The sequence below is a fragment of the Bombina bombina genome, chromosome 8 (genome assembly GCF_027579735.1).
Source record: "Bombina bombina isolate aBomBom1 chromosome 8, aBomBom1.pri, whole genome shotgun sequence".
NCBI lineage: Eukaryota > Metazoa > Chordata > Amphibia > Anura > Bombinatoridae > Bombina > Bombina bombina.
The window spans coordinates 206,531,093-206,557,526 of NC_069506.1; the positions used below are offsets into that span (position 1 = coordinate 206,531,093).

The 26,434-nt window shown below is 38.0% G+C and overlaps 1 protein-coding gene across 1 annotated transcript in view; it reads right to left on the bottom strand.

Moving 5' to 3' along the window:
- C8H19orf81 (chromosome 8 C19orf81 homolog) overlaps positions 1–26,232 on the bottom strand; it is a 227,323-nt gene extending 201,091 nt beyond the window's left edge. Inside the window, exons 1-2 of the mRNA XM_053691068.1 lie at positions 26,225–26,232; positions 25,713–25,833 (exon numbers count right to left, since the gene is read on the bottom strand). Coding sequence (XP_053547043.1) covers positions 25,713–25,833; positions 26,225–26,232 — 129 coding nt within the window. The remainder of the gene's footprint in view (positions 1–25,712; positions 25,834–26,224) is intronic.
- Positions 26,233–26,434: the final 202 nt, after the last annotated feature.

A 26,434-nucleotide genomic window follows, 5' to 3' on the forward strand; every position in this document is an offset into this window, starting at 1 on the left:
AAACGGAATGATGTCTATGGAAGCCACCATTAGACAGATTACCTCCATAGATTGAGCCACTGACGGCCGTGGTGAGGACTGAAGGGCAAAGGAACAGAGTAAGCTTACTTTGCTAAAAAAAATATTAAAATCTTGATTGAAGAAAACTAAACTTTACCTCTTCTTTGCACTACAGGCAAAGAGAATGACTGGGGGATTGTGGGTATGAGAGTGATATTTAACAGCTTTGCTGTGGTGCTCTTTGCCTCCTCCTGCTGGCCAGGAGTGATATTCCCAACAGTTATTGATGATGATCCGTGGACTCACCGTGTCATTAGAAAGAAAACAGAATTTATACTTACCAATACATTTATTTCCTTCAGGCAGATGAGAGTCCATAGCTTCATTACATGTGGGATATGTTCCAGCCTATCAGGAGGAGCTCAAGCCCCTCCCACCTCCTCTCCATCTCCAGTTTACATATAGCCTAGCAGAGGAATGAGACAGAAAAAAGGTAGGATAGACAGAAAGCAGGCTAATAAGGCGTAAATGAGAACTGTCACCCATATACAAAAATAGGGTGGGGGCTATGGACTTTTATCAGCCCGAAGGAAATAAATTTATTTGTAAGTATAAATTATGTTTTCCTTCTTAACTGATGAGAGTCCATAGCTTCATAACATGTGGGATACAATATCCTAATCTAAGAGTCTATGTTAAGAACGGGTTGGACAAAAAGTAGGCAGTTCATATTTGCCTGACACTGAGGCCTAAAGGACTTTTCTGCCAAATTCTGCATCAGAAGAAGCATAAATGTCAATGATAAAATTTGTAAAAAAAAGTGTGAATGGAAGACTAAGCTGCTGCTTTGCAAATCTGTTCCAAAGAGACATCATCCTTTAATGCCCAGGAAGAGGATACTTATTTTGTAGAGTGAGCATTTACTCTCTAGCATGGCGGATTTACTTTAACCAAGTAAGCCTTATGAATAATCTGCTTTAGCCAGGATGCCAGGGCCACCACCGTAGCTTTCTAACCTTTCCTAGGACCAGAGTAGTGGACAAATAAACTGGAAATTTGTCTAAACTCTTCAGTAGCCTAAATATACAACTTTAAAGATATGACATCTAGGTTGTTAAGTAACCTTTACTTTTGGATTAGAAGGCTTTGGTCACAATGAAGGAACAACTATGTCCTGATTAATACTTTCTGAAGATACCACCTTTCAGGACAACAGTTTAATGTCTAAACGATGCATGGATAAAAAGGAGAAACTTGCAGAACAAAGATATCTAAATTCAAGTTCCACAGAGGAGATATTGGACTAACAACAGTACCAATTCTCACCAGGCCTTGAACAAAAGTTTTAACATCTAGAAACTTAGCCAACTTTTTGTAGAACAAACAGTTCACTATCTGACTCTTTAGATAACTAGCCAATAGGCCCTTATATAGTCCATCCTGAAGGAACTGAAGTATTCTTAGAATTTTAAATTAGTTCCAAGAAAGAACCTCAAGAAGAACACTAAAGAAAGTAAGCTTTCCAGATGTTATGATAAATTCTTTGCTTAACTGGCTTACTTGCATGAAGCAAAGTATAGATATTTGAGTCAGAGGAACCACTGATCTTGAGATTTAAGCATTTAACCTTTACGCTTTCAGATTTAGCAAACTGAGATCTAGGTGAAACAGATGTCCTTGAGACAGAAGATCCTTCCTTAGAGGTAGGGTCCAAGTAGGAAGAAAGACATCTGAATAAGGTCCCCATACAAAGTTCTGCAGATCGACAACAAAGCTATGAGAATTACTGAAACTGAATCCTATTTGATTCTTGTAATAACTCTTGAAAGAACAAATTGGGGAAAACAGGAACATTAAATGAATTTATTAGGAACAAACTAGGGTATCTATCATAGAGCTTTGGAGTCGCTATAGCAGGCACAATATGCTTGAAGCTGTGATTCAGCTTGCACACCATTAGATATATATATATATAGTAGAACAAACTTTAGAATAAGCTGGTTGAATATGTCTTGATGAAAAATCCATTCCCCTGACTGAACAGATTAAAGTAGTCTGCTTCCCAATTGTTCACTCCTTAAATATGAAGTTGATAGAGAACAGCATTCATTCTCTATTCATTACAGAGAGACATTTCTTGCATGGTAAGAGAGATGCAAGTCCCTCCTTGATAGTTGCTTTAAGCAACCGCTGTAAAGATGTATAGTGAGAAATGGAGATGGGACTTAACTGAGAATGGACCATGGTCTAAAGAGCTCTAAGAAACACTCAGAGTTCCAGAATGTTAAATGGCAACCTCACCTCCAGAGAGAACCTAACTCCTTGCATTCCTCAAGATCTCCAGATAGTGCCCCAGCCACGGCAAGTGCAGATGTGAGCATTGAAAACGGAGGAAAACAAAAAAAGGATGCAAATATACTATAGAACAAGGAAACAAAGTACCTTTGAGATAGTCATAAGGAAAATAGGAACCTGGTAAGACATTGTAAAAGCTGCCTTAACATTAGGGCTTACCTGCCACATTTGCTAGGTAGACTCATTAATTCTAAATTAAATACAGAGTAAAGCACCTTATCACGCCTGCACCTGAGAATGAGTCTGTAATTACTGATTTGCAGGCTCTGCTTTGTCCTTGAAGTACAGGAGAGCCGAGGAAAAACTTGCATCAGACACTTTCTGCATAATAAAAAATTTCAAAGCAGACATATAAAAGATAACTGTAAAGAGGAAAACAGGATCCACAGGTCTAATCAAAAATAGGTTCCTTATTTGTGAATTAGGTATGTTAACACTAAGCTTGACATAGATAGTGTATATTGAGACTAGCAATGCGTGTTGATGCAAGCACTAAAATATTTTCATCGATCCATGTTTGTATGTAGCTGAACATACAGTTTACACGGTTTGTAAAAAACAGATTCTATACTACTCACAATAATGAGATTACTCAAAGTAAGTTTTAATGAGGTCAGTAGTAACCGGACCACAAAACATACATTAAAAGTACATATGTTGGTAAATTTTGTACATTAAAGTATCCTGTTCTGTAACAGGAAAATTATAGAAAAAAATATACAGAGGTGGAAACATTTGTACTGGTAATTCAAAACTTTATAATACAATACAAAAAGCGTCTGCATAATGATTACATTTGCAGATTTGGTACAAATATGCATGCCCATTGCACTTATCTGAATTTGAATATTGACTCTCTCTCTCTCTCTCTCTCTCTCTCTCTCTCTCTCTCTCTATATATATATATATATATATATATATATATATATATATATATATATATATATATATATGTATATAGATAGATAGATATTTGTAGGATTAGATATACTGCCCAAAGAAATGATTTGTATATACAACCTATAGGTTTTTTTATATTTAATCTGAATGACTGAATGAGTGGACTGCTGTCAATGCATGAACATTTGAGCAAACAATTGTTTTGAGTAAATTACTGTAAATATAAATTGTTTCTGTAGTAAACCATCTACATGTCAATAACAGTAAGCAGTGAGATCCCTGTAAGTCTACTCTTTTTTATTTAGCTGCATAAAATCAGAATATAATTACAGGGGAAATACTGGGTGTCCACTAAAAACTAATATTGAATGTAAAACATCATCATAATTTGTACATAAATTGGTTGAAAATGATATATAAACATATATATCCAGGCATGTAAAAGTCACAAATTCAGTTGTAAGTAGATATGTTATACTATGCAGAGTTATGACTGTATATATATTACATTAAAATACCAAGTACCATGTTGAAAATACACTTGGGGCTTTATATTATGTGAGTCTATACAGGATAGAGCATATAAAACATATATTGCTGACATAAACTGGTTATACAACCACTTATAAATATGTTTAGAATTGTATAACCATTGGATATGTAAACCCAAGTTACTGACTCAATGCAGAATAATACTGTGCTGTTCTAGAGTATATATATATATATATATATATATATATATATATATATATATATATATATATATATATATATATATATATATATAAAGGAGTTAAAATATGGTATGAGCTTAACAAAAACTCCTGACATGCATATAGTTATAAACAAGCATTTAACAGAAAATTGTACATCACCCTGTGAAAAGTTATGCAACCATAACATAGTAAATATTCATGCTTGAAGGAATGGATATTCAAAGTTGAGCCACTGCAGAGAGATCTTGTACATTCTGTAATAAAAGCTCATATTATAAAAACAGTCTCTGCAGAGATAATGGCATGTATTTATCAAGCCGTCAACTGCAAATACGCTGGAATTCCGCAGCGTATTTGTGGCGAGCTTGATTCGCCTTAGTTATCAAACCCTACAAACCAGCAAAAGTAGAATTTAGTGACGTAACATACGATTTGCCGGACTCAGTCCGACACAGATCGATGCTTACGTCACTACAGATGTTCTGAACGCAAGTTCGGCACTATCTGACTACTTTTGCTAGTTATCAAATAACTAGCAGGTACGCTCTGCACTTTTCTGGCCCAGCGTACCTGGTTTTCAATCCGCCGCCTTGGAGGCCGCGGATACCATAGGAATCAATGGGAGTCGGAGAGCAGCGAGAGCTCATGTTCGCTTGCTGCCCGATATCCAATTGATTCCTATGATAATGTCTACACCTAAAACCCTAACATGTACCCCGAGTCTAAACACCCCTAATCTGCCCCCTCACACTGCCGCAACTATATTAAATGTATTAACCCCTAAACCTAAGTCTAACCCTAACCCTAACACCCACTAACTTAAATATAATTTAAATAAATCGAAATAAATTATTACTATTTAAAACTAAATATTTACCTATAAAATAAACCCTAAGATAAGTACAATATAACTAATAGTTACATTGTAACTATCTTAGGGTTTATTTTTATTTTACAGGCAACTTTGTATTTATTTTAACTAGGTAGAAAAGTTATTAAATAGTTATTAACTATTTAATAACCACCTAGCTAAAATAAATACAAAAGTACCTGTAAAATAAAACCTAACCTAAGTTACAATTACACCTAACACTACACTATAATTAAATTAATTACCTACATTAACTACAATTAACTACAATTAAATAAAATTATCTAAAGTACAAAACCCCCCCCCAATAAATTATAGAAAATAATAAAATAATTACAAGTTTTTTAAAATAATTACACCTAATCTAATCCCCCTAATAAAATAAAAAGCCCCCCAAAATAATAAAAAGCCCTACCCTATTCTAAATTACGAATAGCCCTTAAAAGGGCCTTTTGCGGGGCATTGCCCCAAAGTAATTAGCTCTTTTACCTGTAAAAAAAAAGTACAATACCCCCCAACATTAAAACCCACCCACCACCCACACACCCAACCCTACTCTAAAACCCACCCAATCCCCCATTAAAAAAACATAACACTAACCCCTTGAAGATCACCCTACCTTGAGAAGACTTCACCCAACCAGGCCAAAGTCCTCCACGAAGACGGTTAAAGTGGTCCTCCAGATGGGCAGAAGTCTTTATCCAAGCCAGACAGAAGAGGTCCTCCAGACGGGCAGAAATCTTCATCCAGGCGGCATCTTCTATCTTCATCCATCCGGCGTGGAACGGGTCCATCTTCAAGACATTCGACGCGGAGCATCCTCTTCCAATGACATCCGACGACTGAATGACGGTTCCTTTAAATTACATCATCCAAGATGGCGTCCCTTGAATTCCGATTGGCTGATAGATTTCTATCAGCCAATCGGAATTAAGGTAGGAAATATCCTATTGGCTGATGCAATCAGCCAATAGGATTGAAGTTCAATCCTATTGGCTGATCCAATCAGCCAATAGGATTGAGCTTGCATTCTATTGTCTGATTGGAAGAGCCAATAGAATGCGAGCTCAATCCTATTGGCTGATTGGATCAGCCAATAGGATTTTTCCTACCTTAATTCCGATTGGCTGATAGAATTCTATCAGCCAATCGGAATTCAAGGGACGCCATCTTGGATGACGTCATTTAAAGGAATTGTCATTCAGTCGTCGGATGTCATTGGAAGAGGATGCTCCGCATTGGATGTCTTGAAGATGGACCCGTTCCTCGCCTGTAATGCAGCAAGTTCCCTGGAAAGGGTTCTGAAGATAATAGGATCACAACTGCAGTAATACCAATGATTTTATTTAAGCTTGAGTTATTTGGTTACTGTCCCTTTAATTGGGATATGAATTTTTGGTTACAGGAGAGATAAGTTTCCTGTAATGTTCAGTTGCAATGAGAATGAAGTTGCTGTAAGCAGCAATATTGCAGAAATGAATATTTGGTAGGAAGTTCAGTTTTATTTCTTATGCTGCAGAAAAGTTTTTAGGGAAGTGTCACTTTAAACATGAGCAAGTTGAATATACTGGTTGAATATACTGGTTCTATATATATATATTGGTTCTATAGCAGAGAGTACTTGTGCAAGGTTACATTTCCAGCTGCTTTAGTAAACACTAGTTTCGCTATACCTTCTACTCACAGTTCTGGAGGTGTGTCTCTATGCACCAATCAGGTGCGTCCAAAACCGGAGCATGTCTGAGAAGGGAGTTGCGTGTTCTGGGACCTCTATCTGAACAGCCGTGATGTCACGCTGGGGGTGTGAGGTTGAGCACCAATCCGGTGCGGAGAATTACGGCAGCCTGGAACAGAGGAGAAAACAAGCCAAAAGTATTCTTATTTGGTGGCGGTTACAACCGCAATGAGCTGGATGATGTTAGAGATTGTAAATCCCAATAATCTGAAAGTAGATGAAGTAAATCCGGTGGTAAGATAGCAATAACAGGGTTCAAGTGAGCTGGTAATTGACTGGTTTGCAAACAATGAGACTCCTGTCTCTTGAATTTAATAAGTCCTTGACAATGAATAACTGCAGCAAGCAGTTTTGAAGAGTAGATAACTTTCTCTGATATAAATGTCCCAAAACAGGTTTTAGAAGTTATAAATCCTAAATAGTTCAGGAACAAGTTGTCTGGCTTCTTGGTTCTGCACAACTGAGAATAATTAACAAGGAACTAGGGTGGATTGTGGGAATTTATAGAGATTTCTTAAAGGGCTATACCAGCATGAAAATAACCCTGACATATCCCCTGATCAAGGGTGCTGCACCGCAGCAACAGGTCCAGGCCTGTCAGGATTGGCACGATGGAATGCAGTAAGCAGACGAGGAGCATTGATATTACCAACTGGTTCCCAGGAATCCTCCTCAGGACCGTAGCCCTTCCAACGAATCAGATACTGAAGACGCCCACGAAGGAATCAGGAATCACAAATGGCATCAATCTCGTAAGCGTCTTCTGCGATTGGAAATGGATTGATAGGCGTAGAAAACATCTGAGATCTTTTAGGAGTGTATGGTTTTAAGAGGGATACATGAAAAGTTGGGTGAAATCTGTATTCTTGAGGTAGATCCAAGGTGACAGCATTTTCATTTACAATACGTGATATCCGACCAATGAAGAGTTGGGATAACTTCTTACATGGAGAGTTAAGCTTCAGATTTTTAGTCGAAAGCCAAACTCTGTCTCCCACAGAGTATGTAGGAGGAATTCTTCTTTTAGCATCATAATACCTTTTCTGTCTCAATTGAGCTTCTTTGATGTTTTCTTTAAAAAAAGTGAATGATTCAGCAATCGTATTACTTGTTTCATCAACCTGCGGTGAAGTTTTGTTTAGTTGAGGATATACATGAAAAGAAGGATGATACCCATAGCTTAGAGAAAAACGGGGTAGATTTAGTGGAAACGTTATACGAGTTGTTGGAAGCGTATTCAGCTGTTGTAATGTTGTCAAACCTTTGATCCTGTTGGAAAGAACAATAACATCTGATATACTGCTCTAGCCATTGGTTGACTCTTTCAGTTTGCCCGTTTGTTTGGGGATGGAAAGCGGTGCTAAATTGTTCAATGTGTAGGACCTTGCATATAGCTTTCCAAAACTTGGAGGTGAACTGGGATCCCCTATCAGTGATGATAATAGAGGGGAGTCTGTGTAGTCTAACTACGTGTTGTAGAAACAGCTCGGCAGTTTCTGCTGCGGTAGGTAACTTCCTGTAGGGAATAAAGTGAGCCATCTTTGTAAGAAGATCAACCACCACAAGAATAGTGGTACAGTTACGAGATATAGGAAGATCAACAATGTAGTCCATACCAATGGTTTGCCACGGACGACCCGGAATGGGTAAGGGTTTTAACATACCATAAGGTTTACACCTTTCAGGTTTTAATATGGCACATGTTTCACAAGTGCTTACATAATCTTTTACCGATGAGTCAATATTGGGCCACCAATAATTTCTTTTTAGAAGTTCAAGAGTTCTCTGTACTCCAGGATGCCTGGCGAGTGGAGCGTCATGATGATGATATAGGACTTGATCTCTGATAGAAGGAGGTATGAAAAGTTTATCTTTGTAGTAGTAGAGAGAATCATTCTTTTCTGTTAACTTCTCTTTTGGAAAAGAGAGGTCTTTATGTTGGGAATCACGGAGAGAGCAGTAGGGAGTAAGCATAGCACAAAAATGATCTGGAGTGAGAATTGTCGTAGGAGTATTTTCAACTGAACATTGGTTAAGCCTTCTAGAGAGAGCATCTGCCTTTCCATTCTTCGAACCTGGGCGATATGTAATATGAAAATTAAACCTGGTGAAATATAGACTCCAGCGGAGTTGGCATGCAGAGAGGGTTTTACTTGATTGAAGGTACTCTAAATTCCGATGATCAGTATAAACCAGTATGGGGATCTTAGTTCCCTCGAGGAGATGTTGAACCTTGAGAAGAAGGCTACCGGGTGTATGGGATCTGAGGGTGATTTTCTCTTAGAGAGTATGGCACCCAAAGCGAAGTTGGAGGCATCTACCTCAAGGATGAATTGCAAGGAAGGATTAGGGAATTGCAGAATAGGTGCAGTCGTAAAAGAGGTCTTAAGTATATCGAAAGCTTCTTGTGCCTTTGGATTCCAGACAAATGGAGAACGAGATCCAGTGAGATAACTGAGAGGTTTGGCAATAGCAGAAAACCCCTTTATGAATTTCCGGTAAAAATTTGCAAATCCCAGAAAACTTTGGACATCTTTTGTGGAAGCAGGTGTGGGCCAATTTTTTATCGCATCTACCTTATCATCCTCCATTCTGATTCCTGCATGTGAAATATGATATCCAAGGAAGGAGATCTCAGAGACATGGAACAAACACTTCTCTGGTTTGGCAAAAAGTTGGTGTGTACATAGTCTTCCCAATACCCAACGAACATGTTTCTGATGATCTTCAAGGTTATCTGAGTAGATCAGGATATCATCCAAATAAACCACCAAGCACATGTTCAGCAAATCTCTAAAGATGTCTTTGATGAAATGCTGGAACATGGCTGGGGCATTACATAACCCAAAAGGCATTACTAGGTATTCATACAACCCGTAGCGTGTCCTGAAGGCAGTGAGCCACTCGTCCCCTTCTCGGATCCTGACCAGGTTATAAGCTCCTCTTAAGTTGAGTTTGGAATAGATCTTTGCTTGAATAAGTCATTCAACAAGCTCCGGTATCAATGGCAAAGGATACCTGTTCTTCACAATTCTTTAATTCAGTTGTCGATAATCTATGAAGGGTCTCAAAGAATTGTCTTTGTTCCTAACAAAGAAGATGCCAGCTTCAGCTGGGGAGGTGGACGGTCTGATAAAACCCTTCTTGAGGTTGTCATCGATGTATGACTTTAGATGTTCCAATTCGGGATGAGAAAGCGGATAAATGTGCCCATATGGAATAGTGGCCCCAGGTAATAACTCGATGGGGCAATCATAGATGCGGTGTGGGGGCAATGTCTCTGCTTCCTTTTTACTAAAAACATCTGCAAAATCCTGATATGCTTCTGGTAGAACAAATTCTGATGTGTACAGTATCTTCTGGCAGGGAAGACAACATTTCTGGCAGAATGAAGAATCAAAGTATACTTGAAGTGTGCCCCAATCTATCCTTGGTTTATGTATTTGTAGCCAAGAAAGCCCTAAAACTATGGGAAACAAAGGAGATGGTATGATGTCAAAAACAATAAATTCAGTATGTCCTGAATCAGTGGTTATCTTAATAGGTATGGTGTGGTGTGTAATGGGACCAGTGTTTATCAATGACCCATCAATGACACGTATTGTCATAGGAGTTGCTTTCAAACATAAAGGGATTTTATTTTTCTTAGCTAGATCAGCATCCAGGAAGTTGGAGTATGCCCCGGAATCAATGATAGCTTCAGTACGTAGTGCTTGAAGATCCCACTGTAGGGAGAGAGACATTGTACAGTAAGCAGAATTAGAAATTGTATTAATGAAATAGTTATGAATGATGGGGAACTTACTGTTCTGCTGACAATGAAGAATAAGACATTCTTTCACTGTATGTGTTGGGGATCCGCAGTATATACAGAGGTTAGCTCTCTTTCTATGCAACCTCTCTTCTGGTTGTTGAGGACCCTTCGTAAATCCTAGGTCCATAGGAACAGGGGTATCCCTGGAGGTTGAGGTTGAATTAGGTGAAGTGTAAACCTTAGATGGAGTATCCGTATGTGTTCGCTCTGCACGTCTTTCCCTAAGACGTCTATCGATATGTATGGATAGGTCTATCAATCCTTCCAGGGTTCTGGGCAGTGCAGCCCGTGCTAACTCATCCTTCAGAGGATCACTCAATCCCAATCTGTATTGATTGCGTAAAGAAATGTCGCTCCATTCAGAATCTTTTGCATAGAGCTTAAATTCTGTGAGGTATTCTTCTACTGGTCTGCGACCCTGTTTTAGAGAGCACATGCTGGTTTCAGCAGACAGTTGTTTTTGAGTGTCATCATATAGTATTCCCATTTGAGAAACGAAATCTGTGAGAGAACCAAGGATAGGATCTTCATTCTCAAAAAATACATCTGCCCATTTGCGGGGCTCTCCCCTAAGAAAAGAAATGACAGTCATAACCTTTAACCTCTCATTATGATAAGTCTTGGGTCTCATCTGGAAAAGGAGGTTGCAGGCATTCCTAAATTGCCTATAAGCTGATCTCTGTCCAGAGAACACTTCAGGGAGAGAAACTTGTGGTTCTGGGGTGTTGTCCCTAAGTATAGTGGATAAAGAATCATTCCGAATTTGTAGCTCTCTAACTCCCTGTGAAAGTTGATCCACAAGTTGTGTTAAATTATATACCACAGTTGGTATATCTGCTGGATCCATGGTTGGGTCAATTATTATGTAATGCAGCTAGTTCCCTGGAAAGGGTTCTGAAGATAATAGGATCACAACTGCAGTAATATCAATGGTTTTATTTAATCTGGAGTTATAAGTGGGATATGAAAATTTGGTTACAGGAGAGATAAGTTTCCTGTAATGTTCAGTTTGCAATGAGAATGAAGTTGCTGTAAGCAGCAATATTGCAGAAATGAATATTTGGTAGGAAGTTCAGTTTTATTTCTTATGCTGCAGAAAAGTTTTTAGGGAAGTGTCACTTTAAACATGAGCAAGTTGAATATACTTGGTTCTACAGCAGAGAGTACTTGTGCAAGGTTACATTTCCAGCTGCTTTAGTAAACACTAGTTTCACTATACCTTCTACTCACAGTTCTGGAGGTGTGTCTCTATGCACCAATCAGGTGCGTCCAAAACCGGAGCGTGTCTGAGAAGGGAGTTGCTTGTTCCGGGAGCTCTATCTGAACAGCCGTGATGTCACGCTGGGGGTGTGAGGCTGAGCACCAATCCGGTGTGAAGAATTACGGCAGCCTGGAACAGAGGAGAAAACAAGCCAAAAGTATTCTTATTTGGTGGCAGTTACAACCGCAATTAGCTGGATGATGTTAGAGATTGTAAGTCCAAATAATCTGAAAGTAGATGAAGTAAATCATGTGGTAAGATAGCAATAACAGGGTTCAAGTGAGCTGGTAATTGGCTGGTTTGCAAACAATGAGACTCCTGTCTCTTGAATTTAATAAGTCCTTGACAATGAATAACTGCAGCAAGCAGTTTTGAAGAGTAGATAACTTTCTCTGATATAAAAGTCCCAAAACAGGTTTTAGCAGGTATAAATCCTAAATAGTTCAGGAACAAGTTGTCTGGCTTCTTAGTTCTGCACAACTGAGAATAATTGACATGGAACCAGGGTGGATTATGGGAATTTATAGAGATTTCTTAAAGGGCTATACTAGCATGAAAATAACCCTGACAGCGCTGGATGGATGAAGATAGAAGATGCCGCCTGAATGAAGACTTCTGCCCATCTGGAGGACCTCTTCTGGCTGGCTTGGATGAAGACTGCTGCCCGTCTGGAGGATCACTTCGCCCGGCTTCGTGGAGGACTTCGGCCCGGTTGGGTGAAGACTTCTCAAGGTAGGATGATCTTCAAGGGGTTAGTGTTAGGTTTTTTTAGGGGGGATTGGGTGAGTTTTAGAGTAGGGTTGGTTGTGTGGGTGGTGGGTTTTAATGTTGGTGGGGGGGTATTGTACTTTTTTTTTTCAGGTAAAAGAGCTGATTACTTTGGGGCAATGCCCCGCAAAAGGCCCTTTTAAGGGCTAGTCGTAATTTAGTATAGGGAAGGGCTTTTTATTATTTTGGGGGGATTTTTTATTTTATTAGGGGGATTAGATTAGGTGTAATTAGTTTAAAAAACTTAATTAAGTAATTTGTAGTTAATGTAGGTAATTCATTTAATTATAGTGTAGTGTTAGGTGTAATTGTAACTTAGGTTAAGTTTTATTTTACAGGTACTTTTGTATTTATTTTAACTAGGTAGTTATTAAATAGTTAATAACTATTTAATAACTATTGTAGCTAGTTAAAATAAATACAAAGTTGCCTATAAAATAAAAATAAACCCTAAGATAGCTACAATGTAACTATTCGTTATATTGTACCTATCTTACGGCTAGATTTATAGTTTTGTTGGTAACGACCCGCGTAGCTAACGCTGGCTTTTTTCTGGCCGCACCTTTAAAATAACTCTGGTATTGAGAGTCCACAGAATGGCTGCGTTAGGCTCCAAAAAAGGAGCGTAGAGCATATTTAACGCAACTTCAACTTTCGATACCAGAGTTGCTTACGGACGCGGCCAGCCTCAAAAACGTGCTTGTGCACGATTCCCCCATAGAAAACAATGGGGCTGTTTGAGCTGAAAAAAAACCTAACACCTGCAAAAAAGCCGCGTTCAGCTCCTAACGCAGCCCCATTGTTTGCTATGCAGAAACACTTCCTACGTCTGCATCTAACACTCTAACATGTACCCCGAGTCTAAACACCCCTAACCTTACACTTATTAACCCCTATTCTGCCTCCCCCGCTATCGCTGACCCCTGCATATTATTATTAACCCCTAATCTGCCGCTCCGTAAACCGTCGCTACTTACATTATCCCTATGTACCCCTAGTCTGCTGCCCCTAACACCGCCGACCCCTATATTATATTTATTAACCCCTAATCTGCCCCCCACAACGTCGCCTCCACCTGCCTACACTTATTAACCCCTAATCTGCCGAGCGGACCGCACCGCTACTATAATAAAATTATTAACCCCTAATCCGCCTCACTAACCCTATAATAAATAGTATTAACCCCTAATCTGCCCTCCCTAACATCGCCGACACCTAACTTCAAACATTAACCCCTAATCTGCCGACTGGAGCTCACAGCTATTCTAATAAATGTATTAACCCCTAAAGCTAACTCTAACCCTAACACTAACACCCCCCTAACTTAAATATAATTTTAATCTAACAAAATAAATTAACTCTTATTAAATAAATTATTCCTATTTAAAGCTAAATACTTACCTGTAAAATAAATCCTAATATAGCTACAATATAAATTATAATTATATTATAGCTATTTTAGGATTAATATTTATTTTCCAGGTAACTTTGTATTTATTTTAACCAGGTACAATAGCTATTAAATAGTTAAGAACTATTTAATAGCTAAAATAGTTAAAATAATTACAAATTTACCTGTAAAATAAATCCTAACCTAAGTTACAATTAAACCTAACACTACACTATCAATAAATTAATTAAATAAAATACCAATAATTATCTACAATTAAACCTAACACTACACTATCAATAAATAAATTAAATACAATTCCTACAAATAAATACAATGAAATAAACTAACTAAAGTACAAAAAATAAAAAAGAACTAAGTTACAAAAAATAAAAAAATATTTACAAACATTAGAAATATATTACAACAATTTTAAACTAATTACACCTACTCTAAGCCCCCTAATAAAATAACAAAGCCCCCCAAAATAAAAAAAATGCCCTACCCTATTCTAAATTACTAAAGTTCAAAGCTCTTTTACCTTACCAGCCCTGAACAGGGCCCTTTGCGGGGCATGCCCCAAGAAGTTCAGCTCTTTTGCCTGTAAAAAAAAACATACAATACCCCCCCCAACATTACAACCCACCACCCACATACCCCTAATCTAACCCAAACCCCCCTTAAATAAACCTAACACTAAGCCCCTGAAGATCTTCCTACCTTATCTTCACCATACCAGGTTCACCGATCGATCCAGAAGAGCTCCTCCGATGTCGTGATCCAAGCCCAAGCGGGGGGCTGAAGAGGTCCATGATCCGGCTGAAGTCATCATCCAAGCGGGAGCTGAAGAGGTCCATGATCCGGATGAAGTCTTCATCCAAGCGGGAGCTGAAGAGGTCCATGATCCGGATGAAGTCTTATATCAACGGCATCTTCAATCTTCTTTCTTCGGGAGCCATCATCTTCCATCCGACGCGGAACATCCTCTTCTCCCGACGCCTACTAACCAAATGACGGTTCCTTTAAATTACGTCATCCAAGATGGAGTCCCTCGAATTCCGATTGGCTGATCCGATCAGCCAATAGAATGCAAGCTCAATCTTATTGGCTGATTGGATCAGCCAATCGGATTGAACTTGATTCTGATTGGCTGATTCCATCAGCCAATCAGAATATTCCTACCTTAATTCCGATTGGCTGATAGAATCCTATCAGCCAATCGGAATTCGAGGGACGGCATCTTGGATGACGTCATTTAAAGGAATCGTCATTCGGCTAGTAGGCGTCGGGAGAAGAGGATGTTCCGCGTCGGATGGAAGATGATGGCTCCCGAAGAAAGAAGATTGAAGATGCCGTTGATAGAAGACTTCATCCGGATCATGGACCTCTTCAGCTCCCGCTTGGATGAAGACTTCATCCGGATCATGGACCTCTTCAGCTCCCGCTTGGATGATGACTTCAGCCGGATCATGGACCTCTTCAGCCCCCCGCTTGGGCTTGGATCAGGATATCGGAGGAGCTCTTCTGGATCGATCGGTGAACCTGGTATGGTGAAGATAAGGTAGGAAGATCTTCAGGGGCTTAGTGTTAGGTTTATTTAAGGGGAGTTTGGGTTAGATTAGGGGTATGTGGGTGGTGGGTTGTAATGTTGGGGGGGGGGTATTGTATGTTTTTTTTTACAGGCAAAAGAGCTGAACTTCTTGGGGCATGCCCCGCAAAAGGCCCTGTTCAGGGCTGGTAAGGTAAAAGAGCTTTGAACTTTAGTAATTTAGAATAGGGTAGGGCATTTTTTTATTTTGGGGGGCTTTGTTATTTTATTAGGGGGCTTAGAGTAGGTGTAATTAGTTTAAAATTGTTGTAATATTTTTATTATGTTTGTAAATATTTTTTTTTTTATTGTAACTTAGTCCTTTTTTATTTTTTGTACTTTAGTTAGTTTATTTCATTGTAGTTATTTGTAGGTATTGTATTTAATTAATTTATTGATGTTGTAGTGTTAGGTTTAATTGTAGGTAATTGTAGGTATTTTATATAATTAATTTATTGATAGTGTAGTGTTAGGTTTAATTGTAACTTAGGTTAGGATTTATTTTACAGGTAAATTTGTAATTATTTTAACTAGGTAGCTATTAAATAGTTCTTAACTATTTAATAGCTATTGTACCTGGTTAAAATAAATACAAAATTACCTGTAAAATAAATATAAATCCTAAAATAGCTATAATATAATTATAATTTATATTGTAGCTATATTAGGATTTATTTTACAGGTAAGTATTTAGCTTTAAATAGGAATAATTTATTTAATAAGAGTTAATTAATTTCGTTAGATTTAAATTATATTTAATTTAGGGGGGTGTTAGTGTTAGGGTTAGACTTAGCTTTAGGGGTTAATACATTTATTAGAATAGCGGTGAGCTCCGGTCGGCAGATTAGGGGTTAATGTTTGAAGTTAGGTGTCGGCGATGTTAGGGAGGGCAGATTAGGGGTTAATACTATTTATTATAGGGTTAGTGAGGCGGATTAGGGGTTAATAACTTTATTATAATAGCGGTGCGGTCCGGTCGGCAGATTAGGGGTTAATAAGTGTAGGCAGGTGGAGGCGACGTTGAGGGCTGCAGATTAGGGGTTAATAAATATAATATAGGGGTCGGCGGTGTTAGGGGCAGCAGATTAGGGGTACATAGCTATAATGTAGGTGGCGGCGCTTTGCGGTCAGCAGATTAGGGGTTAATTATTGTAGGTAGCTGGCGGCGACGTTGTGGGGGGCAAGTTAAGGGTTAATAAATATAATACAGGGGTCGGCGGCGTTAGGGGCAGCAGATTAGGGGTACATAAGTATAACGTAGGTGGCGGTCGGCAGATTAGGGGTTAAAAAAAAATAATCGAGTGGCGGCGATGTGGGGGGACCTCGGTTTAGGGGTACATAGGTAGTTTATGGGTGTTAGTGTACTTTAGAGCACAGTAGTTAAGAGCTTTATGAACCAGCGTTAGCCCAGAAAGCTCTTAACTACTGACTTTCTTTCTGCGGCTGGAGTTTTGTCGTTAGATTTCTAACGCTCACTTCAGACACGACTCTAAATACCGGAGTTAGAAAGATCCCATTGAAAAGATAGGATACGCAAATGACGTAAGGGGATCTGCGGTATGGAAAAGTCGCGGCTGAAAAGTGAGCGTTAGATCCTTTTTTTTTTTTTTTTTAATCAAGGTTTTTTATTGAGGTAATTCAAAAGATAACTTACAGTTTGCATTGTCACATTTAAGGGATGCAGAACAGAAAATGTCCCGTATGACCATGTCAAGAATCACATACATTAGTGCCAAACAAAGTTACCTATACAAGAAAACTGCAAACAACATATAAAAATCGTATGTAGTATAGTAAATCACATTGCTTCTATTAGCTGTGTCAAACTTAAAATGCAACAATAATAATTTGATACCTCTTTTTCAAATGTAAAATAACTCAAGCTAAGTACCTCTGAGACATGAAATGCTGTCTATTAGAATGATATTTTAAGATTGCACCTGCATGCTTTAACATACTCTTATCACTGAGAGGTAATACATTTTTATACCCTAGTATATGTAGGTACATAGTAATGGATTAATACCATTAAAAAAAATTCACCAAATTGGGTGAATAGTAAAGGGATATAATAATATATAATGGATATAAATTTGAGCTAGAGGGAAAAAGGGTTACAATATAGATATATAAACAGATTACACAATATATGTTTGTCTATTAAAATTGGATCTCATAATATGTAGGGCTACCAAAAAGATAGACATAATACCCCGTGTTAAAGGATGTTCCCCTGAATGAGTGTATTGTGAAGCTAGGAGAATGGATTCCTTATGCAATAAACCCCTGTCACACCAAATAAACCCCTGCAACATACATAACCTTCTGAGACGTCCAAGTAATAGCTGAGAAGAGAGGAGTTGGGGCATGAAACTTTAAAGTAACAGGAATGCCATATATAATTAATTCTCCCCCGTAGATGCTCCATATGCGTAATATATGCTCCTCCACCCCGGCCGCTGGTAGAGTTGCATCCTCACATAGGCCGACCACAAGGATAAAATCGACTAGTTGAGTAACATTGCTCCCCTCCACTAAATAGCACAATATACATGGGGTATCTTTAGATTAGCAGAGGATATACCCAAAATAGCCACTCATTCTGCAAAAGCTGTCATCCGCCATCACTGGGTTAAGAACTCATCTTTATTAAGGGGCTAAGAGGTAAAACTTAATGTAGACTGCAAGGAACAATTTACATACTTAGATCTTAAACAATAATCTTCTACCGTACATTCTAAAATATAGTCATGCAATTAAATCTGATAACAACAGAACAACTACTGCAGCTACTGGTCGCACTATACATTAGATATGTCCTCAGATAATGGTACATTTAATACTTCCTTTACAATCAAGCCCATAAGCTATCATTAAAGCAAAGAAGTCCAGCAGGAGAAAATGTTACCGAGCCAGTAACCTCATATGGAAAGTCTATGACCAAGTCAGCCGACCCCTGCTTTAGGAACCACCAGGGTAAATGAACATTCTATTTGCGACATGTCATGGCATATGCTGCTAGTGTAATAGAAGTACCCTCCACTCATCTGTTCCCATATGAGTGGTGCCGGCTTTTGGGGAAGATCGAGTTCGGTTCCATAGCCGATGTACATCTGGTGATCCATCCAGTCTGCTGTAAGTAGTCGGGTTTTGCCCATATGACTCCAGACACTCACGTTGCTAATAGCCATATTCTCTGCTTCCTGTCCTATCAAAGCAGTAGGAGTAAAATTAGCTTGTATGCCATCTACCTTCCTCGCTGTCATGACTGAGGATAGCGGTGACTCTTTCAAATTTCGAAGAGCCGAGGTCTCCTAGATCCTTTTTTTAATGACTCCAAATACCGGCGGTAGCCTAAAACCAGCGTTAGGAGCCTCTAACGCTGGTTTTCACGGCTACCGCCAAACTCCAAATCTAGGCCTTAGGGTTTCTTTTATAGGTAAGTATTTAGTTTTAAATAGGAATAATTTATTTCGATGTATTTAAATTATATTTAAGTTAGGGGTTGTTAGGGTTAAAAAATGTATTTAGTTGCGGCAGGGTCCGGGAGCGGCGGTTTAGGGGGTAAACAGTATAGTATAGTGTGGGTACTTAGTGACAGTATACCAAGAAAGCTGGAAAAAAAAACAAAGAGCAGAGAGATCGATGACTATTAGTTAACAACAGTTTGCTGCTCATCGCACCGTACTTGGTGCGCAGCTTTTTGACAGCTTTTTTGGTAACTTCGGAGAACATATTTACTTCCGCCGCTGCGATGCTAGGCGAACTTAGGCAAGCGTATTGGTGCCGTTGAATGCAAGAAAGTCGACGGCTTGATAAGAAGATGCCAATGTCTGTTGTACAATTTCATACCTATATAGTATCAATGCACTGTAAGGAGAGTACACCATTTTAAATCTGTATTCCATAAAACACAACAGAAACTCTCTGTCATAATTGACCATACTCTAGCAGCAAGGACATACATGTAATATTATATGTATACATTATGTATGCAAATTTAACCCTTTGAGTGCTAATGATGGCTCTGAGCCGTCACAGAGTTTCCCACTTTGGTGCTAATGACGGCTCAGAGCCATCACTATCACTCTCCCACCTTGAGGAAGATCTGGGGGCTCCCACCCGCTCCTACCCTGGCGATCGTGCCTGTAGAGTGACCACGCAACTTTATTAACAATTTGTCAATACAAAGTATAGGGACAGGGGGCATGCTGCTTAGAAGCCTGTATCTCAGGCATCTAAGAAGCTACAAACCCCCAAGACCCACCCGCGCCGGATGGATAAAGATAGAAGAGGCCGCATGGATGAAGACTTCGCCCGGATGGATGAATATGGAAGAGGCCGCCCGGATGAAGACTTCTTGCCCCCCAGATGAAGACTTCTTGCCGGCTGGACGGATCCTTCAAGTGGAACTTCAAAAACTGTAAGTGGATCGTCGGGGTTAGTGTTAGGTTTATTTAAGGTTTTTTTGGGAGGGTTTTATTTTTATAGTAGGGTCTGGGCAGGTAAAAGAACTAAATGCCCTTTTAAGGGCAATGCCCATACAAATGCCCCTTTCAGGGCAATGGGGAGCTTAGGTTATTCTTTGGGGTAATGCCCCACAAAAGGCCCTTTTAAGGGCCATTTGTAGTTTATTGTAGGCTAGTTTATTTTTTATTTTGGGGGGGGGGTATTTTGATAGGGCTATTAGATTAGGTGTAATTCGTTTTTATTTTTGATACTATGTTTTTTTTCATAATTTAGTGTTTTTTTATTTATTTTTATTTTTTGTAAGTTAGTGTTTTGTTTTTTTGTAATTTAGTAATTTTTAATAGTAGATTTAAATAATTTGAGTAGGGTTAGGTTTTTTTTAATATGTAATATAGTTAATTTAATTGGTAGTTTAATGTAATTGTAGTATAATAGTTGGGGTAGGTTAATTAATAGTTTAGAATTAGTTTCTTTTAATGGTACAGGTAAGTTTAAATGTATTTTAAGATAGAGATGTTGTAATTTTAATGTAAAGTTAGCGGGTTGTTAGGTTTAGGGGTTAATAGCTTAATTTAGGTTATGGCGATGTGGGGGGCTGGCGGTTTAGAGGTTAATAGGTTTAGTTAATGGTAGTGATGTGGGAGGCCAGTTTAGGGGTTAATACATTTAATAAGTGGTGGCGGTGTCTGGGATCGGCAGAATAGGGGTTAATAACTTTTATTTAGGTGGAGGCGATGTCAGGGCGACAGATTAGGGGTGTTTAGACTCAGGGCTTATGTTAGGGTTTTAGGTGTAAACGTTACTTGTTTTCTACCATAGAAATCAATGGGATATCTGGCAGCATCGAACATAAACTTTCGCTGCTTTCAGACTCCATTGATTGCTATGGCATCCACGGCCTCCAGGGTGGTGGATTGAACACCAGGTACGCTGGGAATAGCTGCAAGCGTACCGGTTAACTATTTGATAACTTTTAAAAAGCATCAAATAGTGCCGAATGTGTATTCGGAAAAATCTGTAATGACGTTAGCATCGATGTGTCGTATTGAGACTGGCGGATCATATTTTACGTCACAGATTTCAACTTTTGCTGGTCTGTAGGCTTTGATAACTAGGTCGTATCAAGCGCGCCACAATTATGCTGCGGAATTCCAGTGTATTTGCGGTTGACGGCTTGAAAAATATCCCCCTTAGAATCCACCAAATCAAATTCACAGCAGCTGAAGCAAACAAGGGAAAAAGGTTGCCAAGGAGAGGGAGCAGAGCTTATCACCAAAACAATATGCAGGCCCAAGAATTGTACAGGATTTTTAAATAAACAGTCAAAATTTAAAATTGTGAAAAAAACACCTCTCCTAAGGCCACCTGTGTTCTCCTTCCCAACTGCAATTTGAGAGATCTAACTGATAACTGCACAAGACAGTTACTGGCTCTATTAAAGAGACCTCACAGGTTGCTGATCTAGTAGAGAGCCCATCCAGTGCAAGTAACTATACTACAGAGGATGCTGCAGATATTCCTGTAACCCCTCAGGGGAAGCTAGGGACGTGTCCTTGTGATGCTTAAGGGCAGGTTAGATTACCCACTAGGGTTATGCAAATCCTCATCTCTGTTTCACTCAGAGTCTTCTTAAATCTTCATGGAGTGAAGTTGCTTAGGGGTTCTGGGTCCCATGTCAGGTCTGACTCTGAGCTCACAAATCATATAAAAAGACCAGTGAGTCTTGTATCATATCAGCAATTAACAAACTGAATCATTATCAGATGGTACAAGCACCTTAGGCTCTCTGAGTGCTTTGTTTAAATTGCTGGTGAATGGTGCATACATTTTTGAAGCAGCTATAGCTTTTATTAGAAGCATCTTTGCTACTACCTGTTTATTACAAAAAGGCTTATATTCTAAACTGAAATGCATCCATGTGGATTAGAATTTTGGCTGGAATTTCCCTTCAAGTTTAAAGTTTTCAGATTGATATTGAAATGAACACAAAGTACATGCAACTGATATTAATAATATTTACACCTTTGACACCTTTTCATATACCATATAAATTTAAAACAATGTAAACACCACTTTTATATTTTTTTTAAATAGAATTAGTTTAAATTAATTGTTCTTCACTCATTTAAACAATGTTATTGGTATTTATAAATATATATTTAAGTATCTATATCTGTATATCAATATCAACATATGCTTGGGGGCATATTTATTAATGTGCAAGCAGACATGATACAAAGCATACGCTCTCTGCATTTATCATTGCACCAGCAGTTCTTGTGAACTGCTGGTGCAATGCCTCCTCCTACAGATTCACAGCAGGGGGTGTCAATCAACTCAATCGTATTTGATTGGGTTGATTTCTGTCCGCGGCCTCAGAGCATTAGACCGCTGCTTCATAACTTCTGTTTCCGGTGATCTTGAAGGCTCGCCGGAAACAAGGGGCATCAAGCTCGATACAGAGCTTGACAAATATGCCCATTGATCATTAACTTTTTACTTTCAACTTGTAATATGAGCACAAGAATGAGAGCACTATTGATTTAACTTGAGTTCATTTAACTTGAAATTGGAACAGCCAATAGAATGCAAGCTCAATCCTATTGGCTGATTGGATCAGCCAATAGGGTTGAAGTTCAATCCTATTGGCTGATTGCATCAGCCAATAAGATTTTTTCAACCTTAATTTCCGATTTAATGATAGAATTCTATCAGCCAAACGGAATCTAAGGGAAGCCATCTTGGATGACGTCACTTAAAGGAACCTTCATTCGTCGTGTAGTCGTCGGAAGAAGAGGATGCTCCGTGTCGGATGTCTTGAAGATGGACCCGCTCCGCGCCGGATGGATGAAGATAAAAGATGCCGTCTGGATGAAGACTTCTGCCCGTCTGGAGGACCACTTCTTCCGGCTTGGGTGAAGACTTCTCCCTGCTTCATTGAGTATGTATGTCCGATCTTCAAAACTCTAAGTGGATCTTCAGGGGTTAGTGTTAGGTTTTTTTAAGGGTTTATTGGGTGGGTTTTATTTTTAGGTTAGGGCTTTGGGCCGCAATAGAGCTAAATGTCCTTTTAAGGGCAATGCCCATCCAAATGCCCTTTTCAGGGCAATGGGGAGCTAAGGTTTTTTTAGTTAGGGTTTTATTTGGGGGGTTGGTTGTGTGGGTGGTGGGTTTTACTGTTGGGGGGGTTGTTTGTATTTTTTTTTACAGGTAAAAGAGCTTATTTCTTTGGTGCAATGCCCCACAAAAGGCCCTTTTAAGGGCTATTGGTAGTTTAGTTTAGGCTATGGTTTTTTCATTTTGGGGGGGCTTTTTTATATTGATAGGGCTATTAGATTAGGTGTAATTAGTTTAAATATCTTGTAATTTGTTTTTTATTTTCTGTAATTTAGTGTTTTGTTTTTTTTAATTTATCTAAGTGTATTTAATTTATTTAATTGTATTTAATTTAGGTAATTTATTTAATTGTAGTGTAGTATTAGGTGTTAGTGTAACTTAGGTTAAGTTTTATTTTACAGGTCAATTTGTATTTATTTTAGCTAGGTAGTTAGTAAATAGTTAATAACTATTTAGTAACTATTCTACCTAGTTAAAATAAACACAAACTTGCCTGTAAAATAAAAATAAATCCTAAGTTATCTACAATGTAACTATTAGTTATATTGTAGCTATCTTAGGGTTTATTTTAGAGGTAAGTATTTATTTTTCAATATGAATTATTTAGCTATTAATAGTAAGTTTTATATAGATTTATTTTAATTATATTTAAGTTAGGGGGTTTTAGGGTGAGACTTAGATTTAGGGGTTAATAAATTTAGTATAGTGGTGGCGACATTGAGGGCGGCAGGTTAGGGGTTAATAAATGTAGGTAGGTGGTGGCGGTTAATACTATTTAACTAGTGTTTGCGAGGCGGGAGTGCGGCGGTTTAGGGGTTAATATGTTTATTATAGTATAATGCAGGTGTAGGCGATGTCGTGGGTGCCAGATTAGGGGTTAATAAGTGTAAGATTAGGGGTGTTTAGACTCGGGGATCAGTTAGGGTGTTACGTGTAAACATAAAATGTGTTTCCCCATAGGAATCAATGGGGCTGCGTTACTGAGCTTTACGCTGCTTTTTTGCAGGTGTTAGACTTTTTCTCAGCCAGCTCTACCCATTGATGTCTATGGGGAAATTGCGCATGAGCACATACAACCAGCTCACCGCTGACTTAAGCAGCGCTGGTATTGGAGTGCGGTATGGAGCACAATTTTGCTCCACGCTTTCTTCTTGCCTTTTAACGCCGGGTTTGTAAAAACCTGTAATACCAACACTGTTTGGAACATTCCTTTTCTACAAATTAAGCTCACTGAGGATACAAAGAGGTAACTGTGAAACCGTAATATATCACAACATAAATATAAGGATAAAGAACACAGCCCTCAGTAATTTATCTCCAATTACTTACAAATGCTTTGATGAACTTTTTAGATACAAAAAATTACAACCAATATAAGTAAACAGCCATTGTGGGGACACCATTTATAATCAGTTTTGCATTTAAATTGTTTTAACTAATTGTTAGTTTTTGCTACATATTTGTAATTTTAAAGTTGATGAAATATAGATATAAAATATCGAAAAGAGACAAATATTATTAATTGTGTTGAAATAAAAGAATACATTCTATCTAAAATCTTTGAACAAAGGATACAAAAGAGCAGATAAATCCTTTTATTTGTGTATAAAACAAATGTATATCTGAATTTTAGAAATTTTATGAATTGATCGATATAGTGTTGCAACACTTAGGGATTGTGATTTATTTTATCTTGGCATTATCATGTTTTTATTTTGAAAATAAATTGTAGAAGAATTTTTCACTTATTCTGTCCAAGGTCCAGTTTTTCTACATATTTAGCTAACGACTTCCATACACACCTTTATACCTTTTGCAGATTAAGCGCCTAATCTCCATAACTTTTTCACTAAAAACCTGTAATACCAGCGCCGTAGTTAAGTGAGCAGTGAGAATAACGTGCAAGTTAGTACCGCACCCCTCATAACGCAAAACTCTTAATCTAGCCGATAGGAAGTAAGCAAATTTAATAATAGAAGTAAATTGGAAACCTTTTTAAATTGTATGATCCGTTTGAATCACAAAAAAAAAACTTTGAATTTCATGTCCCTTTAAGTTTAATGTTTCAAATTGATATTCAAATGAGCAGAAAGGGCATGCAACTGATATTACTGTATAGAAGCTCATAGCTCGACTGGTAGAAAAGGAAAGCCTTCAGGAATGCTACAAGAAAACATTTTTTAGGTTAGGACAAGACCTTTTTATAGATTAGGCAGAAGCAAAAAAGAGAGACTATTTTAAAGACATATTGAACAAAATAAAAAATCATTACCAAGTACCTTGAACTTTACTGCTTATTTGCTTAATTATCCGTTTCTTTCACTGTCTGAAATTATTCATTAATCTTTTTAAAAATTCAATAAAATATTTAATTGTAGAGGAATAAGAAGATTTGATAAATATGTTCCTTAGTCTAAAAGTGTGTGTGTATTTTCAATGTGCATTTTATTCCAGCTGTGTCCTTTATTCTCTAGTGCAGTGAAGAAAAACTCTCAATCCTTTTGTATTGGTTTTCATTGTTAGTATTCAATATGCCACATTTTATCATGCAGTGCAAAAATGTTACTTATTTAAACATTTATAATAATATGTTATCATTCAAATGCCAATACTGATTATCATATTTTAAATAAAATGCATTGTACAGAAGAAAGTAAAAAAAAAAAACCTTTCACAATACTCTATTATACAAAAGTCACATAAAGATCTATGACAACGTGAGCTCACCGCACACTCCAAGCAGAGAGCAAGAGGTTGAGATGACGGAGGCTTTAGGAATTTACGGATACAAGGCATTTTAAGGTCCAAGGCTTCATATTCCACAATCATCTGTTTCAGGTAACGTTTCCTAGTAAGGGATGTTAAGAGGATGAAAACATAAGTGCCCTGAAGATGAGAAATCCAACTGGAGCGTAACTAATGAGCTCCATGTGCTGTTCTCACCCAGTTGTACAGAGCTTTAGGTGCTGATTTCCAAAATTTATACAGATGAATATTAAACTCAAGGTTTAAAGTAATCAAGTATATTAAAAACAGCCTCTCCAATGTACTTTCAGTATTATTTGTTCTCTTTACCTGTAATTGTGGCCATTTCACTGACCTCAAAGGCCCTAGGGTGCATCTTGAAGATTAAAGAATCCTAACCCTGCAACATTTCCTATACTACTATGTGTGTTTAAAGAATGTCAATTAAAAAAACACATAGGAACACATTTTATCCGATCCGTATGTTTTCTTACTTAAACATGTGCCATTGGCCAAGATTAGTGGATTACTATTGATAATATAGGTTGTGATTTCATTGTCACTGGACTGTGAAAATTGATATTACAAGTCTATGGTAAAACTGAATTTTTTTTAAAAATGTTTAGCAAGGCCAATATCCCTTTAGCGCCCTTTATTTTCCCTAAATATCCGGCCTGCACTAAACATTGCTCATATTACAATTT